This window comes from Camelus bactrianus, chromosome 19 (genome assembly GCF_048773025.1).
Source record: "Camelus bactrianus isolate YW-2024 breed Bactrian camel chromosome 19, ASM4877302v1, whole genome shotgun sequence".
Taxonomy (NCBI): Eukaryota; Metazoa; Chordata; class Mammalia; order Artiodactyla; family Camelidae; genus Camelus; species Camelus bactrianus.
Genome location: NC_133557.1, coordinates 36,131,443 through 36,150,496, shown reverse-complemented (window position 1 = coordinate 36,150,496; position 19,054 = coordinate 36,131,443). Strand labels below are relative to the sequence as shown.

The 19,054-nt window shown below is 50.5% G+C and overlaps 2 protein-coding genes across 4 annotated transcripts in view; both read left to right on the top strand.

Annotated features, from left to right (window-relative positions):
- CFAP61 (cilia and flagella associated protein 61) overlaps positions 1–7,376 on the top strand; it is a 257,175-nt gene extending 249,799 nt beyond the window's left edge. For 2 of the 3 annotated variants that reach the window (XM_074347804.1, XM_074347803.1), the window contains exon 27: positions 6,892–7,376. In XM_074347804.1, coding sequence (XP_074203905.1) covers positions 6,892–7,092 — 201 coding nt within the window. In that variant the 3' untranslated portion in view covers positions 7,093–7,376. The remainder of the gene's footprint in view (positions 1–6,891) is intronic. The other variant, XM_074347805.1, reaches the window with a different exon arrangement.
- Positions 7,377–14,583: 7,207 nt separating this feature from the next.
- On the top strand, positions 14,584–17,444 carry INSM1 (INSM transcriptional repressor 1). The gene has a single exon (XM_010972925.3). It carries the CDS (start codon positions 14,755–14,757, stop codon positions 16,312–16,314), a length of 1,560 nt encoding a protein of 519 aa, XP_010971227.2. The 5' UTR covers positions 14,584–14,754; the 3' UTR covers positions 16,315–17,444.
- Positions 17,445–19,054: the final 1,610 nt, after the last annotated feature.

Here is a 19,054-nt window from a genome sequence, read left to right as displayed (position 1 = left end):
GAGAGAACACAAATAAACACAGTAAGAAAGGAAAATGGAGAGGTTACAACCAACACCACAGAAACACAAAAAATCATAAGAGAATATGCTGAAAAACTGTATGGCAGCAAACTGGACAACCAAGAAGAAGTGAACACATTTCTAGAAACATACAGTCCACCAAGACTGAATCAAGAAGAAATAGATCATCTGAACAGACCAGTCACTACAAGTGAAATATAATCAGCAATAAAAATCCTCCCTGCAAACAAAAGTCCAGGGCCAGATGGCTTCACTGGGGAATTCTACCAAACAAAGAACTCATATTGATCTTTCTCACACTCTTCCAAAGGATTAAAGAGGAGGGAATGCTCCCAGACTCATTCTATGAAGCCACCATCACCCTGATACCAAAGCCAGACAAAGACACTACCAAAAAAGAAATCTATAGGCTAATGCTGGTAATGAACACAGATGCAAAAATCCTCAACAAAATATTAGCAAACAGAATCCAACAGCACATAAAAAAGACCATACACCATGATCAAGCTGGATTCATCCCAGGGACCCAAGGATGGTTCAACATATGGAAATCAATCAATGTGATACACCACATCCACAAGGGAAAGGACAAAAACCACATGATCATCTCAATAGAGGCAGGAAAAGCATTTAATAAAATTCAACACCCATTTATGATAAAAACTCTTACCAAAGTGACTATAGAGGGAACATGTCTCAACATAATAAAAGCTATTTATGACAAACCTACAGCCAGCATAATACTCAATGGTGAAAAGTTTAAAGCCTTCCCACTGAAATCCAGAACAAGACAAGGATGCCCGCTCTCACTACTTCTATTTAATATATCATTGGAAGTCCTAGCCACAGCAATCAGACAAGTAAAAATATAAAAGGGATCCAAATTGGAAGAGAAGAGGTAAAATTGTCACTATATGTGGATGACATGATACTATATATAGAAAACCCTAAAGGCTCCACACAAAAACTACTAGAGCTGATAAAAGAATTTGGCAAGGCAGCAGGTCACAAGATTAACATACAGAAATCAGTTGTATTTCTTTACACTAACAATGAAATATCAGAAAAGGATAGTAAAGAAACAATCCCTTCTGAAATTGCATCCCCCAAAATAAAATACTTAGGAATAAATCTGACCCAGAAGGTGAAAGACTTACATGTGGAGAACTACAAAACACTGATTAAGGAAATTAGAGATGACTTAAAGAAATGGAAAGATATCCCATATTCTTGGATTGGAGGAATTGACATTGTTAAAATGGCCACACTACCCAAAGCAATCTACAGATCTAATGCTATCCCTATCAAATTACCCAGGACATTTTTCACACTAGAACAAAACAAACTGTTTTCCGTCATGGAAAACAGTATGGAGATTCCTCAAAAGGCTAAAAATAGACTCACTATATGATCCAGCAATCCCACTCCTGGGCATATATATCCAGAGGGAACCTTAATTCAAAAAGATACATGCACCCCGATGTTCATAGCAACACGGTTTACAATGGACAAGACATGGAAACAGTGTAAATGTCCAACAACAGATGACTGGATAAAGAAGTTGTGGTAAATTTATACAATGGAATACTACTCAGCCATAAAAAAGAATAAAATAATGCCATTTGCAGCAACATGGATGAACCTGGAGATTGTCATTCTAAGTGACGTAAGCTAGAAAGAGAAAGAAAAATACTGTATGATATCACTCATATGTGGAATCTTAAAAAAAAAAAAAGACAAATGAACTTATTTACAAAACAGAAACAGACTCACAGACATAGAAAATAGACTTATGGTTACCAGGGGAGGAAGGGATAAATTGGGAGTTTGAGATTTGCGGATACTAACTACTATATATAAAATAGATAAACAACAAGTTTATACTGTACAGCACAGAGAACTATATTCAATATCTTGTAGTAACATATAATGAAAAAGAATATGAAAACAAATATATGTATGTGTATGTATGACTGAACTATTATGCTGTACACCAGAAACTGACACAACATTGTAAACTGACTATACTGCAATTTTAAAAAAAGAAAGAAAAAAAAAGCAGATTGCCTTCACTCAAAAATTACAATTCCTTTTCTCAAATACTGAGATGATGTAACCCACTGAATTTCACTTTCTACCTTACCTTCAGGGAAGTACAGAAGTTCAGTCCTATTAACTATGACGTCCTCAAGCTGTTTATCCATTTCCCTCTCCCTCCACATGTGTAGAAAGAAATAAAAAACTATTACCTATGACTCAGTGTAAGTCATATATAGATTATAAACCTGTATAGTGTTTATTTTTTTAAAAAATCATTTTAAGACATCTGAAGTCCTTTTGTGTAAGTGAAAATGGGAACAGATTATAAACCCACTGGCACTGCAGTTAGCTGTGGCTGAAGCCAAGGTGAAATTCCTTATCGTCAAAATCATCCTTCAAAGTCCTCTAAGAAAGATATGACAATTATAAACATGTATGAACAACAACAGAACCCTACAATGTATGAAGGAAATACTGATAGAATTGGGGAAAAATAGTTTTAAGATGATAGTTGGAGACTTTGAAATACCACTTTCAGTCATGGATAGAACCACCAGATAGAAGATTAATAAGGAGACAGAGGACTTGAACAGCAGGGTACACCAGCCAGACCTCGCTGTGCACAGAGCACTCCGCTCCCCCACAGAAGGATGTACGTTCTTCTCAGGGGCACATGGAATGTCCTCCAGGACAGGCTGTGACATAAGTGTCAGTGAGTTTTAAAAGATCTAAATCATACAAAGTATATTCCCCAACCTCCGTGAAATGAGCCTGGTAATCAGCTGGAAATGGAATAACAGATTTTTAAGCAACTTCTTGATTTCCAAGAAGAAATCAAATGGGGTATTAGAAATGCTTAGAGACAAATGAAAATGAAAACACAACAGACCAAAATTTATGTGATGCACAGTGAAAACAGGTTTCAGAAGGAAATCTATAGCTGTAAATGCTTCCATTGAAAAAACGGGGGGGATTTCAAGTCAATAACCTAATTTTACCCCTAAGGAGCTAGAGAAAGAAAACCAAACTAAACCCAATGCTAGCACAAGGAAGGAAATCATCATTAGAGTGGAGATAAATGAAACAGAGAATAGAAAAAGGACAGAGAAAATTGACAAAACAAAACGTTGGTTCTTTAAAAAGGTCAAAATTAATAAGCCTTTAGCTAGACTGACCAAGAAAAAAGAACTCAAATTCCTGATGAAATGGAAGTGGGGATATTTCTTGCAGAAATAATGGTTTAAAAGAATGCTATGAACAGTTGTATGCCAACCAAATAGAGAACCTAGATGAAACAGACGAATTCCTAGAAACACACAAACTACAAAAGCTGACTCAAGAAGAAACAGAAAATCTCAGCAGACCTATCGTTTGTAAAGGTACCGAGTCAGGGATCCAAACCCTCCTGACAGAGAATCCCCAGACCGGGCGGCCTCCCTGATGAATTCCACTGAACACTTAAAGAAGAATTAACACCAGTCCTTCTCAAACTTCTCCAATAAAATAGAAGAGCAAGGGAAACGTCCGAGCCCCCTTTGTGAGGCCAGCACAGCCCTGATACCAAATCCAGACCAAGACGTCGAAAGAAAACTACAGAACGACGTCCCTATGAATTTCGATGCAGAAATCTTCAACAGAACACAGCAGACTAAATCCAGCAGCATATTTAGGAGATTGTGTACCATGACCCAGGAACGTAAGAGTGGGTCAGCATATGAAAATTAATCAGTGTAATGCACAGCATTCCTAAAATGAAAGGGGGAAAATGCTATACTCTCAATTGATGCAGAAAAGGCATCTGACTAAATCAAACATGGTCTCGTGGTAAAAACACTAAAAAGCCCAGAGATAGAAGGAAACTGGCCCAACCTGATTGAGAGCATCTATGAACGGCCCACGGCTAACAGCATGCTCAGCAGTGAAAGACTGGAAGTTCTTCCTCCGAGACCCGGAATGAGACAAGGATGCCCGCTCTCACCACTTCCATTCAGCACTGTACTGGGAGCTCTAGCCACAGCAGTTAGGCAGGAAAAGGAAATAAAAGGCATCCACGTTTGAAAGGGAAACTGTCTCTTTTCTCAAATGACATAATCTTATTTAATAAAATCCTAAAGAATCACAAAACAGTGTTAGAGACAGTAGATGGGGTCAGCAGGGGTGTGCACCAGCACACAACAGTCAGTCGTCGACATTACAATCGATGATCCAAAAGTGACGTTAAGAAAACAATTCCATTTACAATGGCGTCAAAAAGAATAAAACAATTGGGCATGTATTTAAGGAGGAGGTGCAAGATCTGTACACTGAAAAGCAGGAAACATTTCTGAAAGAAGCTCAAGGTGACCTTGATAATGAAAAGACACCTGTGTCCATGGACTGGAAGACTTAATATTCCTAAGACAGCAACCCTATGCAAAGCACGCTACAGATTCAGGGCGATCCTATAACAATCCCCATGGTATTTTTTTTTTTTTTTTTTTTTTTTTTAGAAATGGAAACACAATCCTGAAGCTCATATGGAAATGCAAGAGATTTCAAATAGCTACAACAATTTTGGGAATAAAAAAAAGTTGAAGGACACGCACTTTGCAATTTCAAAACTTAATACAAATCAGCAGTAAGCAGGACAGTATGGCAGTGAATCAAGGACAGACACAGAGATCTGTGGAACAAAATCAAGAGTCCAAAGTAACCCCGTCTACACAAAGAGATGTTAACACCGTTAATCATTAAGGAAAGACAAAGCTGAACAGCAGTGAGATACCACTGCACACCCACTAGGGTGGCTGCCGTAAAGAAAAAAAAACAGGAAATAATGAGCATCGGCAAGGATGTGGGAAAACTGGAACTCTTGCACGTTGCTGGTGGGAGTGTAAAATTATCATGCAGTTGCTGTGCGGAAACGGTTCGATGGTTCCTAAAAGCTTACAGACAGAATTACCATATGACCGAGCCACTGCTGTCCTAGGTGTACACCCCAAAGACCTGACAATCAGTGTCCAGATGAGTACTTGCCTATGACTGTTCATAGCAGCACCATTCAGAATTACAAGACGGAAGAGAGAACCCCAGTGCCCGTCAGTGGACCATTGGGTAACCAGATATGGTCTCTCCACACAAGGGAAACTTCACGTGCCATAAAAGCAGTGTAGTACTGGTACATTCTAGAAAGGGGACGAACCTCAGAACATTAAGGTAAATGAAAGAAGCCAGACACCAAAGGTCACGTATGAGGCCTCAGGAGGTGAGCCGTTCACAGGTGAGCCGGCCGGGAGGGGCGGTGGTCACACCGCGAGCAGCCACCCCGGGAGAGGCAAATGCACGAGAATCCTTCTCTAATCTAGAGCAGTATTTGTCTTGCGTAAATTTAAAAGTTCCATTTTGTGACTTTACACCATTTACCCCAATGTTAGAATAGCATCACACAAGACGAGCCCAAAATCCTCAATAATTTTTGTAAATTCAATGTTTATGTTTGATACAATTTTTCTGAAAGATTAAGGGAGAAAGAACCAACCTCATATATACCGCATATATGCTCAGGGACTCAAATGTTTCAGCACCTCTAATATTTAGTTCTGGGTACCACTTGCCTTCTTCTCTCTCACTGTCTTTGTTGAGTGCATGAAGTCCTGGACCCCTACTGACTGTTCTTCCGAGCGATGTGTGTATAACCTCCCACACCTGGTTGTGTCTTGCTTAAATAACCAAGTGATAATTATCTTATGTCTCTGTATAGTGTGAATATATTTTTCCTTCTGTAAGTTCTTACTGTTAATAAATTAAGGATCCAGTAGAATTCTGCAAATTATCCACCTTTTTTTTCTGTTAAAAATAAAAAGAATTATTGGAAGTTCAAATAAATATACCATCAAAGTCCATGTTCCCTTAGGGTAATTTTCAATGATCGTGGTGTTCAGGAGGCACACAAACCTCGGTGAAGTGCTCTTCCTAACAACCCTCCCACAGACGGGCGGACAGCTCATGCAGCAGATACTGCAACAGGTCAGCCCGGGAGGCAGGTGGTGCGTGTGCAGCTGCACACTGCCCCATTCTGTCACCTGGCCTCTAGGTTTGAATATTTTTATATTAAAATGTTGGGGAAATATTATAAATATGTACAGCATATGATTCTCAACTTCAAATAACTTTATTCTCTCTTAGCCTCATCTTTTAAGATATCAGTGACATTTGACTTTATTAAGAATTCATTCTAGGGTTTTAAAAATCCTATTTCTTGGGGACTGTAACCAGATACAGTAAACCATCTAGGAGTTTTCATGCAAAAAATGTTGAATCGCTTCCTTTCTTATTTTTAAGATAAGCATGCTCTACAGGTAATTTTTATCTGAAAATTAAGACCTTAAAATCAATCTCCTTGCTGAACCTTAAAGACATTATGCTAAGTGAAGTAAGCCAATCACAAGAAGACAAATAGTGTTTAATTCCATTTATGTGAGGTGCCTAAAATAGTCAAATTCATAGACACAGAGAGTGGAAGGGTGGTTGCCAGGGGCTGGGAGGAGCGGGTGGGGAGTTAGTGGTTAAAATAGATAAACAGATGCAATTTGGGGGGGATGACACCGTCCTGGAAGTGGATGGTGGTGACGGCTGCACAACAACGTGAGTGTCCTTAACGCCTCTAAATTGTACACTTTAAAATGGTTGAAGTGGTAAATTTTACATCATGTGTGTCTTACCATAGTAAAAAAAAAAAAATTAACCAATAAAAAAAAAGATCAACGTCAGGGAGTTTTAGTGAACCTGCCCTCTTACTGTGGCATTAAGTCCAAGTCATTTCGGTCTCTGGCCCCTCACTGTCTTTTCCAGGGGGAAAGCCTTCCTTCCATAGAAGAGTTAGCCCGGCAGATGGAAGATGAGGAGATTAACCTGCCCGAGAAGCCCAGGACGTACCTCAAACGAGTTTTCCGGGAGAGCATCTACAAGCCGCTGGTGGAGCGGAGCATCCTTGACTACCTGCGCTATAATCACTACCACCTGCCCATGTACGCGTGGCCAGGCATCATTTAGCTGCGGCCGCCGTCTCCGCGTGATCGTTTCCGCACGTGTCGCCCGGGGAAGCGCTGTGTGGGAACAGGAAATCTCTGAAGCCCGGCTGCACCATCGGACACCGGCTTGGTTTGGTCCTTTCTCCTCCGCGCCCACCTCTGCCTGTAGTTTTCTATCTTCCCAGTAGGTGGCGCACGGCGGCGCCTCTCGATCCTGGGGCAGGGAGCCGCTCCACCAACGCCAGGCGTGCTCCCAGGCAGAGACACGCATGTTAGCAATAAAGTGGGATCGTACCGTTGTCTTTACCTTGGGCGTGATTCTGCTTGGTTTCCTGAAAAGTCCTGTGAGTCCCTTACACGTCTACCCCGTCATACTCGGAGGGCGATTAAAAAAAAAAAAAAAAAAAAGAAAAGAAAACGGTGTGTCCAGGATGGAAAATAGTGAAAACAGATGATGGTAAATAACTCTGTAATTCAACATCAGAATCACTGATGGCTTAGGAAAGTTTACAGGAACTTTTGAAATGAGGAGGCTGCTACCACAGCCCCTGGATTTCTACTTCCTGTTCCCGATCACAGGCATAAAAGCACCGAAAATCTGGCAGAGCAAGACAGGGTCACACACGGGTTTTAGATGAGAAAACCTTAGTGGGAAATTAATCAAGGTCGTCTCCTTGGACCCTTGGTGCTGTTGCTTTGCATGGGGGCTCTCTGGTATGTGTCACCTGTGATGTGAGTCAGAAGCCTCTTTCTTAAAAATAAAGCAAATTAGGTGCCTACTAGAAAACCGTATGGATTCAGGGTCAACACACAAGACTATTTTCATTTACTTGGACCTCTTTTAGCAGATAGCGTGATACAATTTGAGTTTTTGACCAGCGGGGCTTCAGACTGCCTCTTGTGGACATAATTCCAGTTTTTGTTCTTTTTTTTGTATTTATGTTAACATTTAGCAAAAGTTGGCACAATTCCAGTGACTACACAGCTATTTCGGGGAAGGGTCATAGCTGGCAGGGCAATTCTACGCCCGTTAACAAACTGCTGCTTCTCAATGACAAAGTCATTCTGGAACATCGGACTCCGATTTTCCCAAGGCAGGCAAGGAACAAACTCCACTCATTCCTTCACACGTTATGTTTTACAGAAACGCACGGGTCATTTCGAAGGTAGGCCCAGCTCTGACCATATGGTACAGACTGTGTAACACGAGTGGGGAACAATCACTGCTGGTCCCTCTTCGACCTGCAAACCCAGCACACTTGGAACCGTATTTCAGGGCCTGCGAATGAGTCAAGAAACTCTCCTTCCCTAACCACCCCCCACCGCCTCTCCCAGCCCCAGAGGCCCTGGGTCAGATTCATTGGCAAATACAGTGAGTTTCTGTGACAGGCCCTGGGACCTTGGGTGGAGATGAACAGAACAACCAGTTAGAGGATCAACAGTAGTAATTTCTGTGACCAAGTACTACCATTAAAAAGCTTCTGGTCACAAAAAAAAAAGTGACCCCAAATGACACTGCCAACCTTAACATCAAATCATGCATCATTTATAGTAAGTTTTCCTTTGCTGCTTTTTAAAAGTCGTCTTAAGTATCCTGGTAGATTTGAAAATGTCTAGAATACGATCTACTCTAGAATTGGATGAAGTAACTAATCAGCGTCCCACATTCTGAGTGTGAGTAATTTCCTGAAGCTAGACGGAAATGTCAGCATACACGTGCAGATTTGAGCATTTTATCACCAAGGAACAACTTTTCTAAGAATAAGAGACAACCCAAGAGTTGATCATAGCTTGAAAATGGCAGTTTCAAGGGCTTCAGGAGAATAAAGGCATTTACTCCTCCGGGATCATAAACCCTGGCAAAAGAAAGAGCTTCCGAGAGGCCAACACGTGGCCCTCCCTCCACCGCCCCGGCAGAGCTTCTGTACAGACAGGACGCGTGCAGCCCCCCTACATTGCGCCTGTGCCGGTCAGCCCGGGAGTCCGGAGCTCTTGGAAGTCTATAGTTTTCAACAAAGACTACTGACAGGAAAACACCAAAGGTAAATTCCCCACGTGCTATTCCCGCACAGCAGACGCAGCACCCATGCGCGTAGAGGCCCTAATGCTCTCCTGACACGTGTGGGTTTGTACTATAATGTGGCCCCCTCCTTTCCAAAAAACCAGCTCCTTAGGTCACACCCAAATGTCCCAGGAAGGCAAACGAAAAATAGAAGGGGAGGTGGGAGAGGAAAAGGAACAGTGCATGGAGGATAAAATACGGAGCCAGCCAATCAATACTGACCCTCAGAAGAGGGTGTGTGCGTGTGTGCGCGTGTGTGCGCGTGTGCACGCGCCCGTGCGAGAGCCAGGGAGAGCGCACGGGCGCACCCGGCTCCGGGTGCGCCATGGAACTGGGAGAGGGGCTCGAAAGTCGCCTTGTGTGAGGAGCTGTTGATTGTTTTCTGGTTGAGAGAAGAGGTGATGATAAGGCTGGGATAAAGTGCGCGCCGGGCCGGGCTGAGCGGCGCGGCAGCTGTATGCTAATACCCACAGAAACCAGCCTCCGCGTCCCCCATTAAAGCAGGCGGCCAGGAGGCCACACATCACTGAACAAATAGGCTCTCTCTAGACAAATAAAATAACACACGTTGGCCTGCGGGGAGCGAGCAGAGCCAGAGGGGGAGAGGAGAGGGAGGAGAGGGAGGGAGGGGGAGAGAGGAGAGGGGAGAGGGGGGAACCCTGAAGGAGAGGGGATGGAGGGGGAGAGAGGAGGGGACTCGGAGACAGGAAAAAGAAGGAGAGGGGGCAGTCAGAGGGGGAGAGGGTCAGGGGGTGGGCGAGACTGTGAGGAGGAGAGAGACAGGGGCGCAAAAGATGGGAAGAGAAGACAGGCAAGGGGGAGAGGAGGCACGGGGTGGGCAGAGATGGGGAGAGAGAAAGAGAAGGGGGGGCAGAGAAGGCGGTAAGGGGAGAATCAGAGAGATACGTGGGAGAAAGAAGAAGGTGGGGTGGGAGTAAAAGAGGGCAGGAGGGGGAACACCGACACCCAAACTCAAGAGTGGCCACAGGACCGGGGGAGGGGGGGTAGAGGGGAAAAGGGAGGACCGAGGCCCAGGCGGACACGCGCCCCTGTGGCCCCAGACGCCTGGCTACCCCGCCGTCTGCCCTGCGGCGGGCGAGGACAGGGGATGGTCGGGGTCGCCGTGGCCTTTCTGGTCAGTTTCACTGGAGCTTCATTGCGTCCTTTCCTGAGACGGGGGCGCGCAGGGACCCGGGCCGCCCCCTCCCAGGTGGAAACCTCCCCCTGTGTGCCCCACGTTCCCTGCCACCCCGGTCTGCTCGGTGCCATCCCAGCTCTTCGCAGCATCATTCCCTGGTTATGACTTTCCAACATTTTCTGGCTTCGATTCGCCCTCTCGGCCCACGCCACCCTTCGGGTCGCTCAGACCCGGGACCGTCTAGCCCGCCTCCCCCTCCCGGGTCCAGACAGTCCAACCCAAGGCGAAAACAAACAGCCCTGAGGGCACTTCAAGGAGCATGCGGCGGCCCGACGGCACACTCGGGAGGATGAAAGGGGCGGCCGGCCACCCCGTGGGCCCCGGCGAATAATGGGCGCGCAGCAGATTGCCGGGGGCACTTGAAACTCGAGGGGAGGGAACTGCTCGAGCGCGGTCCCTCCCCGCGCCCGGCGGCCAGCGCAGCCTCGCGGATTCGCCCTCGTCCCTCTCTTTCATGCTCTGTCCTTTTGTGCGGAATTATTTAAACGGGAGATCCGTGGCAGCTTTATGCTAATGTGCTGAACAAAGGCGACGGCCCGTGGGCGGGGGCCCGGAAGGTGCCCGGAGGCCGGAGGCCGGAGCGGGCCGGGCGGGGCGGCGGCGGCGGCGGGCTGCGCGTGTCTCTCGCGTGCCCCGGGGCCCGACACCATCACCCCTCATTCCTGCAAACACAAAGCCTCTCCGGCTCGGGCCGGCGCGCGCGGCGCACGGGGGTGCGGCCCCTCCGGGACCTGGCGGCCGGCTCTGCGGCGGTGACGCGCAGTTCAGGCCGGGCGGTGGCTCGAGGGCCCGGAAGGCCGCTGCGAATCCGGGAGAGGGGTCCGCGGCCTACTGGGGACGCCGTGAGGGCGCTGACAACGCCCCCTCGCGCCTCCCGCGTCTCCAAAGGCGCCGCGCGCCGCGGGGTGAGATTTCGGACCATCCTGTCCTCGCCTCTCAGGAGCTTAGGGGCTGCCTGGAGCCGGCGACGTCCCACAGGGCAATTCCTTGGCCGAAATTCCCTGCCTTAGAGCTTATTTCCAAGCTTCGTGCTTTCTAGCAACTCTCTGGCGCTAAACTCCTGCGTCCGGGGTCACAGTGAACCCCAACGCGTTCCCCGACAGCAGCCTAGAACTGCAGGACGGGAGAGCTTAGAGCGCCCGCGGCCTCCGGCTCCGGAGGCAGAACCCACTGCGGAGACTTCGAGGACCAGAGGCAAAAAGGCCGCCGTATTTTGCCAGAGCGCTGGCCCGGACCCCACAGGAAGGGGAGGAGTCGCCTGGGGCCTGGGAAGGACACTTCAGGGGTCCTGTCTGGGCTCCCTCTTCTCGCCTGCTCCCCTGGAGGAGGCAAATTAGCGCCCAGCGTTTCCCCAGCCCAACGCCACGCACCCCTACCCGGAATCGCAGTGCGTAAAGGCCGGCCGCAGCGGCGCAAAGTGGTGGCGCTTTGCTCTTCTAAGAGGAAGGCTAATTTCTCGACTCAATGTCCACATGCCCGCGGGCGCGCAGCTTCTGAGAAATAAACTCACGCAGAAGACGACTGAAACCCACGACCAGGAGCAAGAGTGCACGGTCCGTGGCTGCTGCTGGTGTGTGCGTGAGCGCCGGCCGCCTCATTCTTCCCCAGCCCTAGGTTATGAAATTAGTTTCTAATACTTTGACATTTCAAGTGTTCATTTGTTTTGACCGTACCTGTCTGAAAGCAGATTTCATTTTCGCTGGCAAGACTAGAAACCACAAATAAAGAAAAGGAAACGGATCCATTGAATCTCAGTATTTCAATAGTGTTCAATAGATTCTCCTGGCTTAATTCAGAGTCCTGTTTGAATTAGCTGCATTCAGGCAGGGGTTTTGTTTTGGTTTTTGCACCACCACTTCCCCACCCCCCGCCCTCTTTACAATTATGGGTGGTGTTATTTTTAAAGGATTCACAAGGTGACTAACTCTCCCTGTTATCTGTTGAATGAAAGGGCTGTTACACACGCAAGGCCAAATACCCTGCAGTCAGTTGGGATGGCAGGCCGAGCTCCCCCCCCCCATTATTCCACAATCCAGATGGGATTCGTGATTAGAAAATAAAACTGGCCAAAGCTGTCCCGGAATCCCTTTTTCCACTTCTAATTTCATCAGCAATATCAAGCAGCGCTCAAAAGAGCAAGGAAGTAACACCAGTTACTTTTCGACTGAAAGATATATACAAATTTTAGATAAACTCATTTTAAGGTTTCTAACTTTTTTCAGGACTTGCATTTATTGTAGTTAGCATTTTTAAAACGAGGGTGAGAACTTTCAAAATATACTCCATTATATATATTCTTCTTTTTTCAGTCTGAGGTTTTTGGTTTTTTTTTTTTAAAGTCACAAACATAAAATCACCAAATATCTTTCCCCTTGATTAACTAACTTGATTAACTCTAACCACTGTCCTCAGCACAACTTATTATTCATGTGTACTCTATTAAAAAAAACTGATTTTCACGCCAGGGTATTTTCAGAGGGAAAATCCAAAACAATTAAATACCTTCAGTGGAATTAAACATAAGCAAAACTCAGCAAAATCTATCTGGGTGCACAGAGCTTTGCAGAGAAAATGTTTCCTTCTTTTTCAGTAAAGTGACATTTTCCTCACATTAATGTGGCTCTGCTATTTGTTCCCCAGTCATGGGCGATCAGGGCCACTACGCACGCACTCTTGGGGTTCTGCCCTCGGCCCCCGAAGATTCTGCCTTTTGTGTTTCCTTGGAGCTGGGCTGGGAAGAGATTGGAGGCAAAGGGCCCAGTCTGGGTCCAAACGGGGCGGCGAGGCGGGGTTGGATTTTCACTGTTGTCTTTTCCTGGTGGCACGGGGGGAGGCGGCCTGTCCTCTCCCAGGCCGCAGCCTGCCTCGGAGGACAGATTGCCCCCCTCCCCCCGGCCGGCAGCACGCGCCTCTTTTGAGTCCAGATTGGCCGCAACCGGCGCTCAATAGCGGGAGGTTAATTTCCTTCACAAAGGTGAAGGGGGCACGGCTCCGGGGGGCCCCGCGCCCAGACAGGCGGCCCCTTTATTCCGCAGCGCCTTGATTGGAGCCCTTGATTTAGCATCTGATGTCAACCGGCGAACAAAATGCCCGCTCCGAATGAAAATGCATGAGGCCGCGCAAGGAGAGCGGAAACCAACTTCACTGGGGCGCACGCGGCTTACGGCGCTTTTCGGCCTTTGGCCAACTCCACCCAAATCAAACCAGCCCTGGGCGACGCGGAGGCTCCCAGCGGCCTGGACTCGGCCCCCCACCCCCGCAACGATGCCAATCTCGGAGCCTCCAGGAACTTAAAAAAAAAAAGTTTAGAAATTCAAGGGGTTTTGTTTTTGTTTTTGTTTTTTAAAAGCAGCCCATCCTGCCCATACCCCCATCCAGCGCCGCGTCTGCTGGCAATTGAAGAAGTGCGGTGCCAACTGTTTCACAAACTCGAAAGAAACCTCCCCGAGGCCCGCGGGCCAGCAGGGGCCGCGGACACGAACATCGCCCTCGGCTGCAACCAGAAGGCCAGATCCTCTACCCAAACTTGGAACTCCAGAGCCCCATTTTCGCTTAGATCCTGGGTCCCGCGGTCCACCAGTCCGAGGCCCGGGCGGGGCTCTGGGCGGCCCCGGCTTTGTAGCTATTTTCGATTCTTATTTCCCAAACGCCAGGAGGAGTTCCTGCGCCTCCCCCAACCCCTCTCCCGCCCCGGCAGCCGCGCTCAGATCTCCCCCGCGCCTGCTGCTGCCCACCGCCGCCCCTACCCAATCAGCGCGCACAACTTCCCCCTCCACTCCGGCTCGCGGATTGAACCCTCCTGACATATTTGGGGCCATTCTTCTCCTTTGTTGCTATTTTGCTCGCGACCCGCGGGTAATCCCCGCGCGGGAGGGGGGCGAGCATTGTCGTGCTGATGGACGGGCCCATTTGGCGGCTCCGCGCCCCCCGGAGGAGAGACACAAAGCCCAGGCACGTGCGCCTCCCCATAGAGGAGCAGCAGACCGTGAAGGGAGGCGGGGCCGGGCGTGTGCCTGGGCCGGGCGGGGCGGCGGCGCCGGGAGGGGCGGCGGCGGGGCGCGCGCGGGGGCCCCGCGCCCTCAGGTACATCTGCCGCACCTACCGAGCGACCCCTGAGTCCCGGCCCCCTTTTGGCCGCCGCGTCGCCCTCCCACCCGCCCAGGCGGAGGAGCTGCGGGCGCGCTGATTGGCTCCGGGGGAAGCGGGAGGCGAGAACAATGGCCCCCTCCCCCAGTTAAAAGGGAGCGGCGCCCGAGCCCGGGTACAGGGACGCGCGTGCAGGGCGCAGAGCCGGGCCAAGCCGCCGCCGGCGCCACGCGAGTCCCGCCGCCGCGCCCGGGCCATGGGCCGGGGGCACTGAGGGCCGCCGGGGCCGAGCGCGGAGGTGGGACCGAGCCAGCGCCTCGCCTTCGCGCCGCGCCAACATGCCCCGCGGCTTCCTGGTGAAGCGCAGCAAGAAGTCCACGCCCGTGTCCTACCGGGTCCGCGGCGGCGAGGACGGCGACCGCGCACTGCTGCTCTCGCCGAGCTGCGGGGGCGCCCGCGCCTCGCCCCCGGCCCCGAGTCCCGGGCCGGGCCCGCTGCCGCCGCCGCTGCCGCCCGCCGAGCGCGCACATGCGGCGCTCGCCGCCGCGCTCGCCTGCGCGCCGGGCCCGCCGCCGCCCCCGCCGGGGCCGCGGGCCGCGCACTTCGGCAACCCCGAGGCCGCGCACCCCGCGCCGCTCTACAGCCCCACGCGGCCGGTGAGCCGCGAGCACGAGAAGCACAAGTACTTCGAGCGCAGCTTCAACCTCGGCTCGCCTGTCTCGGCCGAGTCCTTCCCCACGCCCGCCGCGCTGCTCGTGGGCGGCGGCGGCGGCGGGGCGAACGGCGCGGGCGGCGGCGGCGGCACCTGCGGCGGCGACCCGCTGCTCTTCGCGCCCGCGGAGCTCAAGATGGGCACAGCGTTCTCGGCCGGCACCGAGGCGTCCCGCGGCCCCGGGCCCGGCCCCCCGCTGCCCCCGGCCGCCTCCCTGCGGCCCCCGGGCAAGCGGCCCGCGCCCCCCGCCGCTGCCGCCGCCGCCGCCGCCGCCGAGCCGCCCGCCAAGGTAGCCAAGGCCCCGGGCGCCAAGAAGCCCAAAGCCATCCGCAAGCTGCACTTCGAGGACGAGGTGACCACGTCGCCCGTGCTGGGGCTCAAGATCAAGGAGGGCCCGGTGGAGGCGCCGCGGGGCCGCGCGGGGGGCACGGCGCGGCCGCTGGGCGAGTTCATCTGCCAGCTCTGCAAGGAGGAGTACGCCGACCCGTTCGCCCTGGCGCAGCACAAGTGCTCGCGCATCGTGCGCGTGGAGTACCGCTGCCCGGAGTGCGCCAAGGTCTTCAGCTGCCCGGCCAACCTGGCCTCGCACCGCCGCTGGCACAAACCGCGGCCTGCACCCGCCGCCGCCCGCGCGTCGGAGCCCGAAACCGCCGCCAGGGCTGAGGCGCGGGAGGCGACGGGCGGCGGCAGCAGCGACCGCGACACGCCGAGCCCAGGCGGCGTGTCCGAGTCGGGTTCCGAGGACGGGCTCTGCGAGTGCCACCACTGCGCCAAGAAGTTCCGCCGCCAGGCCTATCTGCGCAAGCACCTGCTGGCGCACCACCAGGCGCTGCAGGCCAAGGGCGCGCCGCCGGCGCCCCCCGCCGAGGACCTACTGGCCTTGTACCCCGGGCCCGACGAGAAGGCGCCCCAGGAGGCAGCCGGAGACGGCGAGGCGGCCGGCGTGCTGGGCCTGAGTGCGTCCGCCGAGTGCCACCTGTGCCCGGTGTGCGGGGAGACGTTCCCCAGCAAGGGCGCCCAGGAGCGCCACCTGCGTCTGCTGCACGCCGCCCAGGTGTTCCCCTGCAAGTACTGCCCGGCCACCTTCTACAGCTCTCCTGGCCTCACGCGGCACATCAATAAATGCCACCCATCCGAGAACAGACAGGTGATCCTCCTGCAGGTGCCCGTGCGTCCTGCCTGCTAGAGCGCGCCCTCCGCCTCGGCCCCCCGAACTGTGCCTTCGCCTGGAGACCCACGGAGAGAGCGCGCCCTGACTCCGCTTCCGTGCCAGGGCGCCCACCCCTGGTGAAAGTGTCGTCTCAGCTTCTCTCGGTGTGGCGTGACGGTAACCCCGGTCCTCCCTCTGGTTGTGACTCCTTTTGGACCCCCCATCCCTTTGCGTTGTGTGCCCTTCCCCCCTCCCTCCATGGCGCAACAGGAGCCAGTCTCGTTCTGTACAGGGGAGAAAAGCTGTGCGCGTCTGTCTCGCGGGTGGAAGCCGCCCCTTGGAGGGGAGATGTTTCTCTTGCTAGTATTCGCTGTGTTCATGGTCTAGAAATGCGGTTTGCTCTCGCCTGCCAATCTCTGCTCTCTGTGTACGTAGCGTACGGGTTGTTTTGGGTGAATCTTGAGGAATAAATGCCTTTATATTTCACAGGCTGTAAATTGAACTTCCCACACGATTAGCTTTATTATGGCTTGTGAACTGCTGGAGTCTGGCTTTACCTTTTTGTATGTGAACAAATCAAATTGCTTAAAAAAAGAGTTTTCTTTAGTTTAGCCGCAAATGCCTTGAACTGTGTCCGTTTGGGATTGTCTTGGGGGGAGGGAAGGGGCTTTTCAGAAGATGCTGTAGAAACTGCCTCAGTGTTCCACGTAAGACTTTCGGTTTGATCATCTTTGTTGAGGTAGGAATATATGAGTTCCCTCCAAATGTATATGTTGATTTATGAGTAATTGTTATTTATTCTTTATTTATTTATATTAATTATGAAGATTATGATATTATTTGATTACAGTTTTTGGTGTGCTTTCCCCTCCCCCCAACACTCTTGCCATCTCACTGTGCATTTTAGAAGAGAGCCTTTTTCTAAAGGGATCTGCTAAAAGTTTTAACTTTTATACCTATCTGAGCGAATTACAGACAACCTACCATTTTATTCTGCTCGGAGGGCCCCTGGGGCCCTCACGTAACCGACAGCTCTTACTTTTAAATGCAATCTCTTTTCTACATACATTATTTTCTTAATTGTTAGCTATTTATAGAAAGCTTCAATAGAACTGTTTCAACTGTATAACTATTTACTATTCAAATAAAGTATTTTCAAAGTCAAAGTAAGGTGGACTTATTTCTGCATCACGTGGTTCCAACAAGGATTTGAAATAGGACTTCCAATGATTTCTTGAATGTGTCCGTATTGTTTACTAAGAACACCGCTTTCCCTGGGACCGAGGCTTTGTAGGGCTGAGCCTGGTCTGCGGGTTCTGCCCTTTGGCGGTTCAAGGGTACAATCTCAAAATGGCTAACCAGAGCTGAAGTCTCCTTAGGGGCCCTTAGGAGTGTGCTGGAAGGTGCAGGTGAGAATGAAGACTGTGCGAATCTTTTTCAGGGACATCTAGATAAATGTCCACAAGACCCTACCCTTTAAACCCAGGGGCTGTAGGAACAGTACTGTAACTTAGCAGATCCTTCCTCTCCTGACAGTCTGGGGCTCAGTGTAACAGTCGTTCTTCAGATAAAGTGGGTAATTTTTGATCCTTAAGTATCAACTCGAAGGAAGTAGAAATGATTTTATGGTCAGATTTCCAAAGTAAAGGAATCAGACCCATTCCCATTTGGATGCAACAGAAGTGGAGCAACTGGGTTTGGGATGAGGGCTCGGAAATAATTTTCCAATCAGGTAAGCAGTCCATTTGGGGGGACCTGGAACACCATCTGTTTGGGTATTAAATTTAATAACGGTAATTACAGTGTTTCCCGTTACGTGTCACAAAGCTCTTTGAAGAACAGTTCTGACACTCACCAGCTAATATTTTGAGTTGTTTTTCTGTGTCTTTGAAACACTCGATTACCCAGCTGTGCCAAACATCACCGTCGTGCCTGCCCTGCCCTTCGTGGTGTGTTTCTGCCGCTCTTCTCCCGGGGCTCAGGAAATCTAAGGTTTGCCCAGCCGAGAGCGTTTAGAAGTCTGTATGGGGGGGGGGGCTGCCTTTCCGAGGGCGCAGCTGGCGTGACCACGGGCAGAGCACTAGGTGAGAAACACGGAAGGAAAATGTGACGCAAGACTGAGCCTGGAGTTCTGTGTGGGAGAGGGTTTAGTAAAAGGCTCAGCCGCCAGGCACAGGGAACATTCCTCCCTTTGTGAGGCTCTTGAAACACAGCAACAATGAAGGGGCGGCCGGCCCAGGTGAGCCTCCAGGACAAACTGCAGCCCTTTTATGGGTGATGACTGTGACTTTTGCCAGTTTGGAAAGTCACACGGGGAGACGGGAGCTCAGCGCAGCCCGACATAAAAGCGCAGGGACAAAGCTGTGTTCAGAACATTCTGGAAACTTTGAATGGCACAACAAAAAACACAAATTTGTGGGCTGAGGATTGCTCCTCTGAGCAACAATAATAGTTTTTTTTTTTTTTTAATGCTTTCTCTTCAGTACGCCGCCCAATAAAAGGTCCCTCTTCCTGAGGGTCAGTGTGTGTTCTCTGCCAAAAAAAGTTTCCTTGAAAACCTGCTGGTGGGCCTGCAGGGCCAGCATCCTGGCGTCTGCGTTTGGCTCACTTTTTCTTGTCCGTCGTCATAAATCCTAACTCCTAGGGTCCCCCCTCGTGAGTGTCAGTAAGACTTCGTTGTTCCCTCCTTGTCCTCCGTGGAAGTTTACTTCCATTGATCAAACAGAGCTTTTCTAAAATAGAACCCCACAGTTCATGAAATGGGGCAGTTAAGGAG

Excerpts from the sequence above, each read along its gene's own strand:
- INSM1 (XM_010972925.3), top strand. The coding sequence starts at position 14,755 with ATGCCCCGCGGCTTCCTGGTGAAGCGCAGCAAGAAGTCCACGCCCGTG.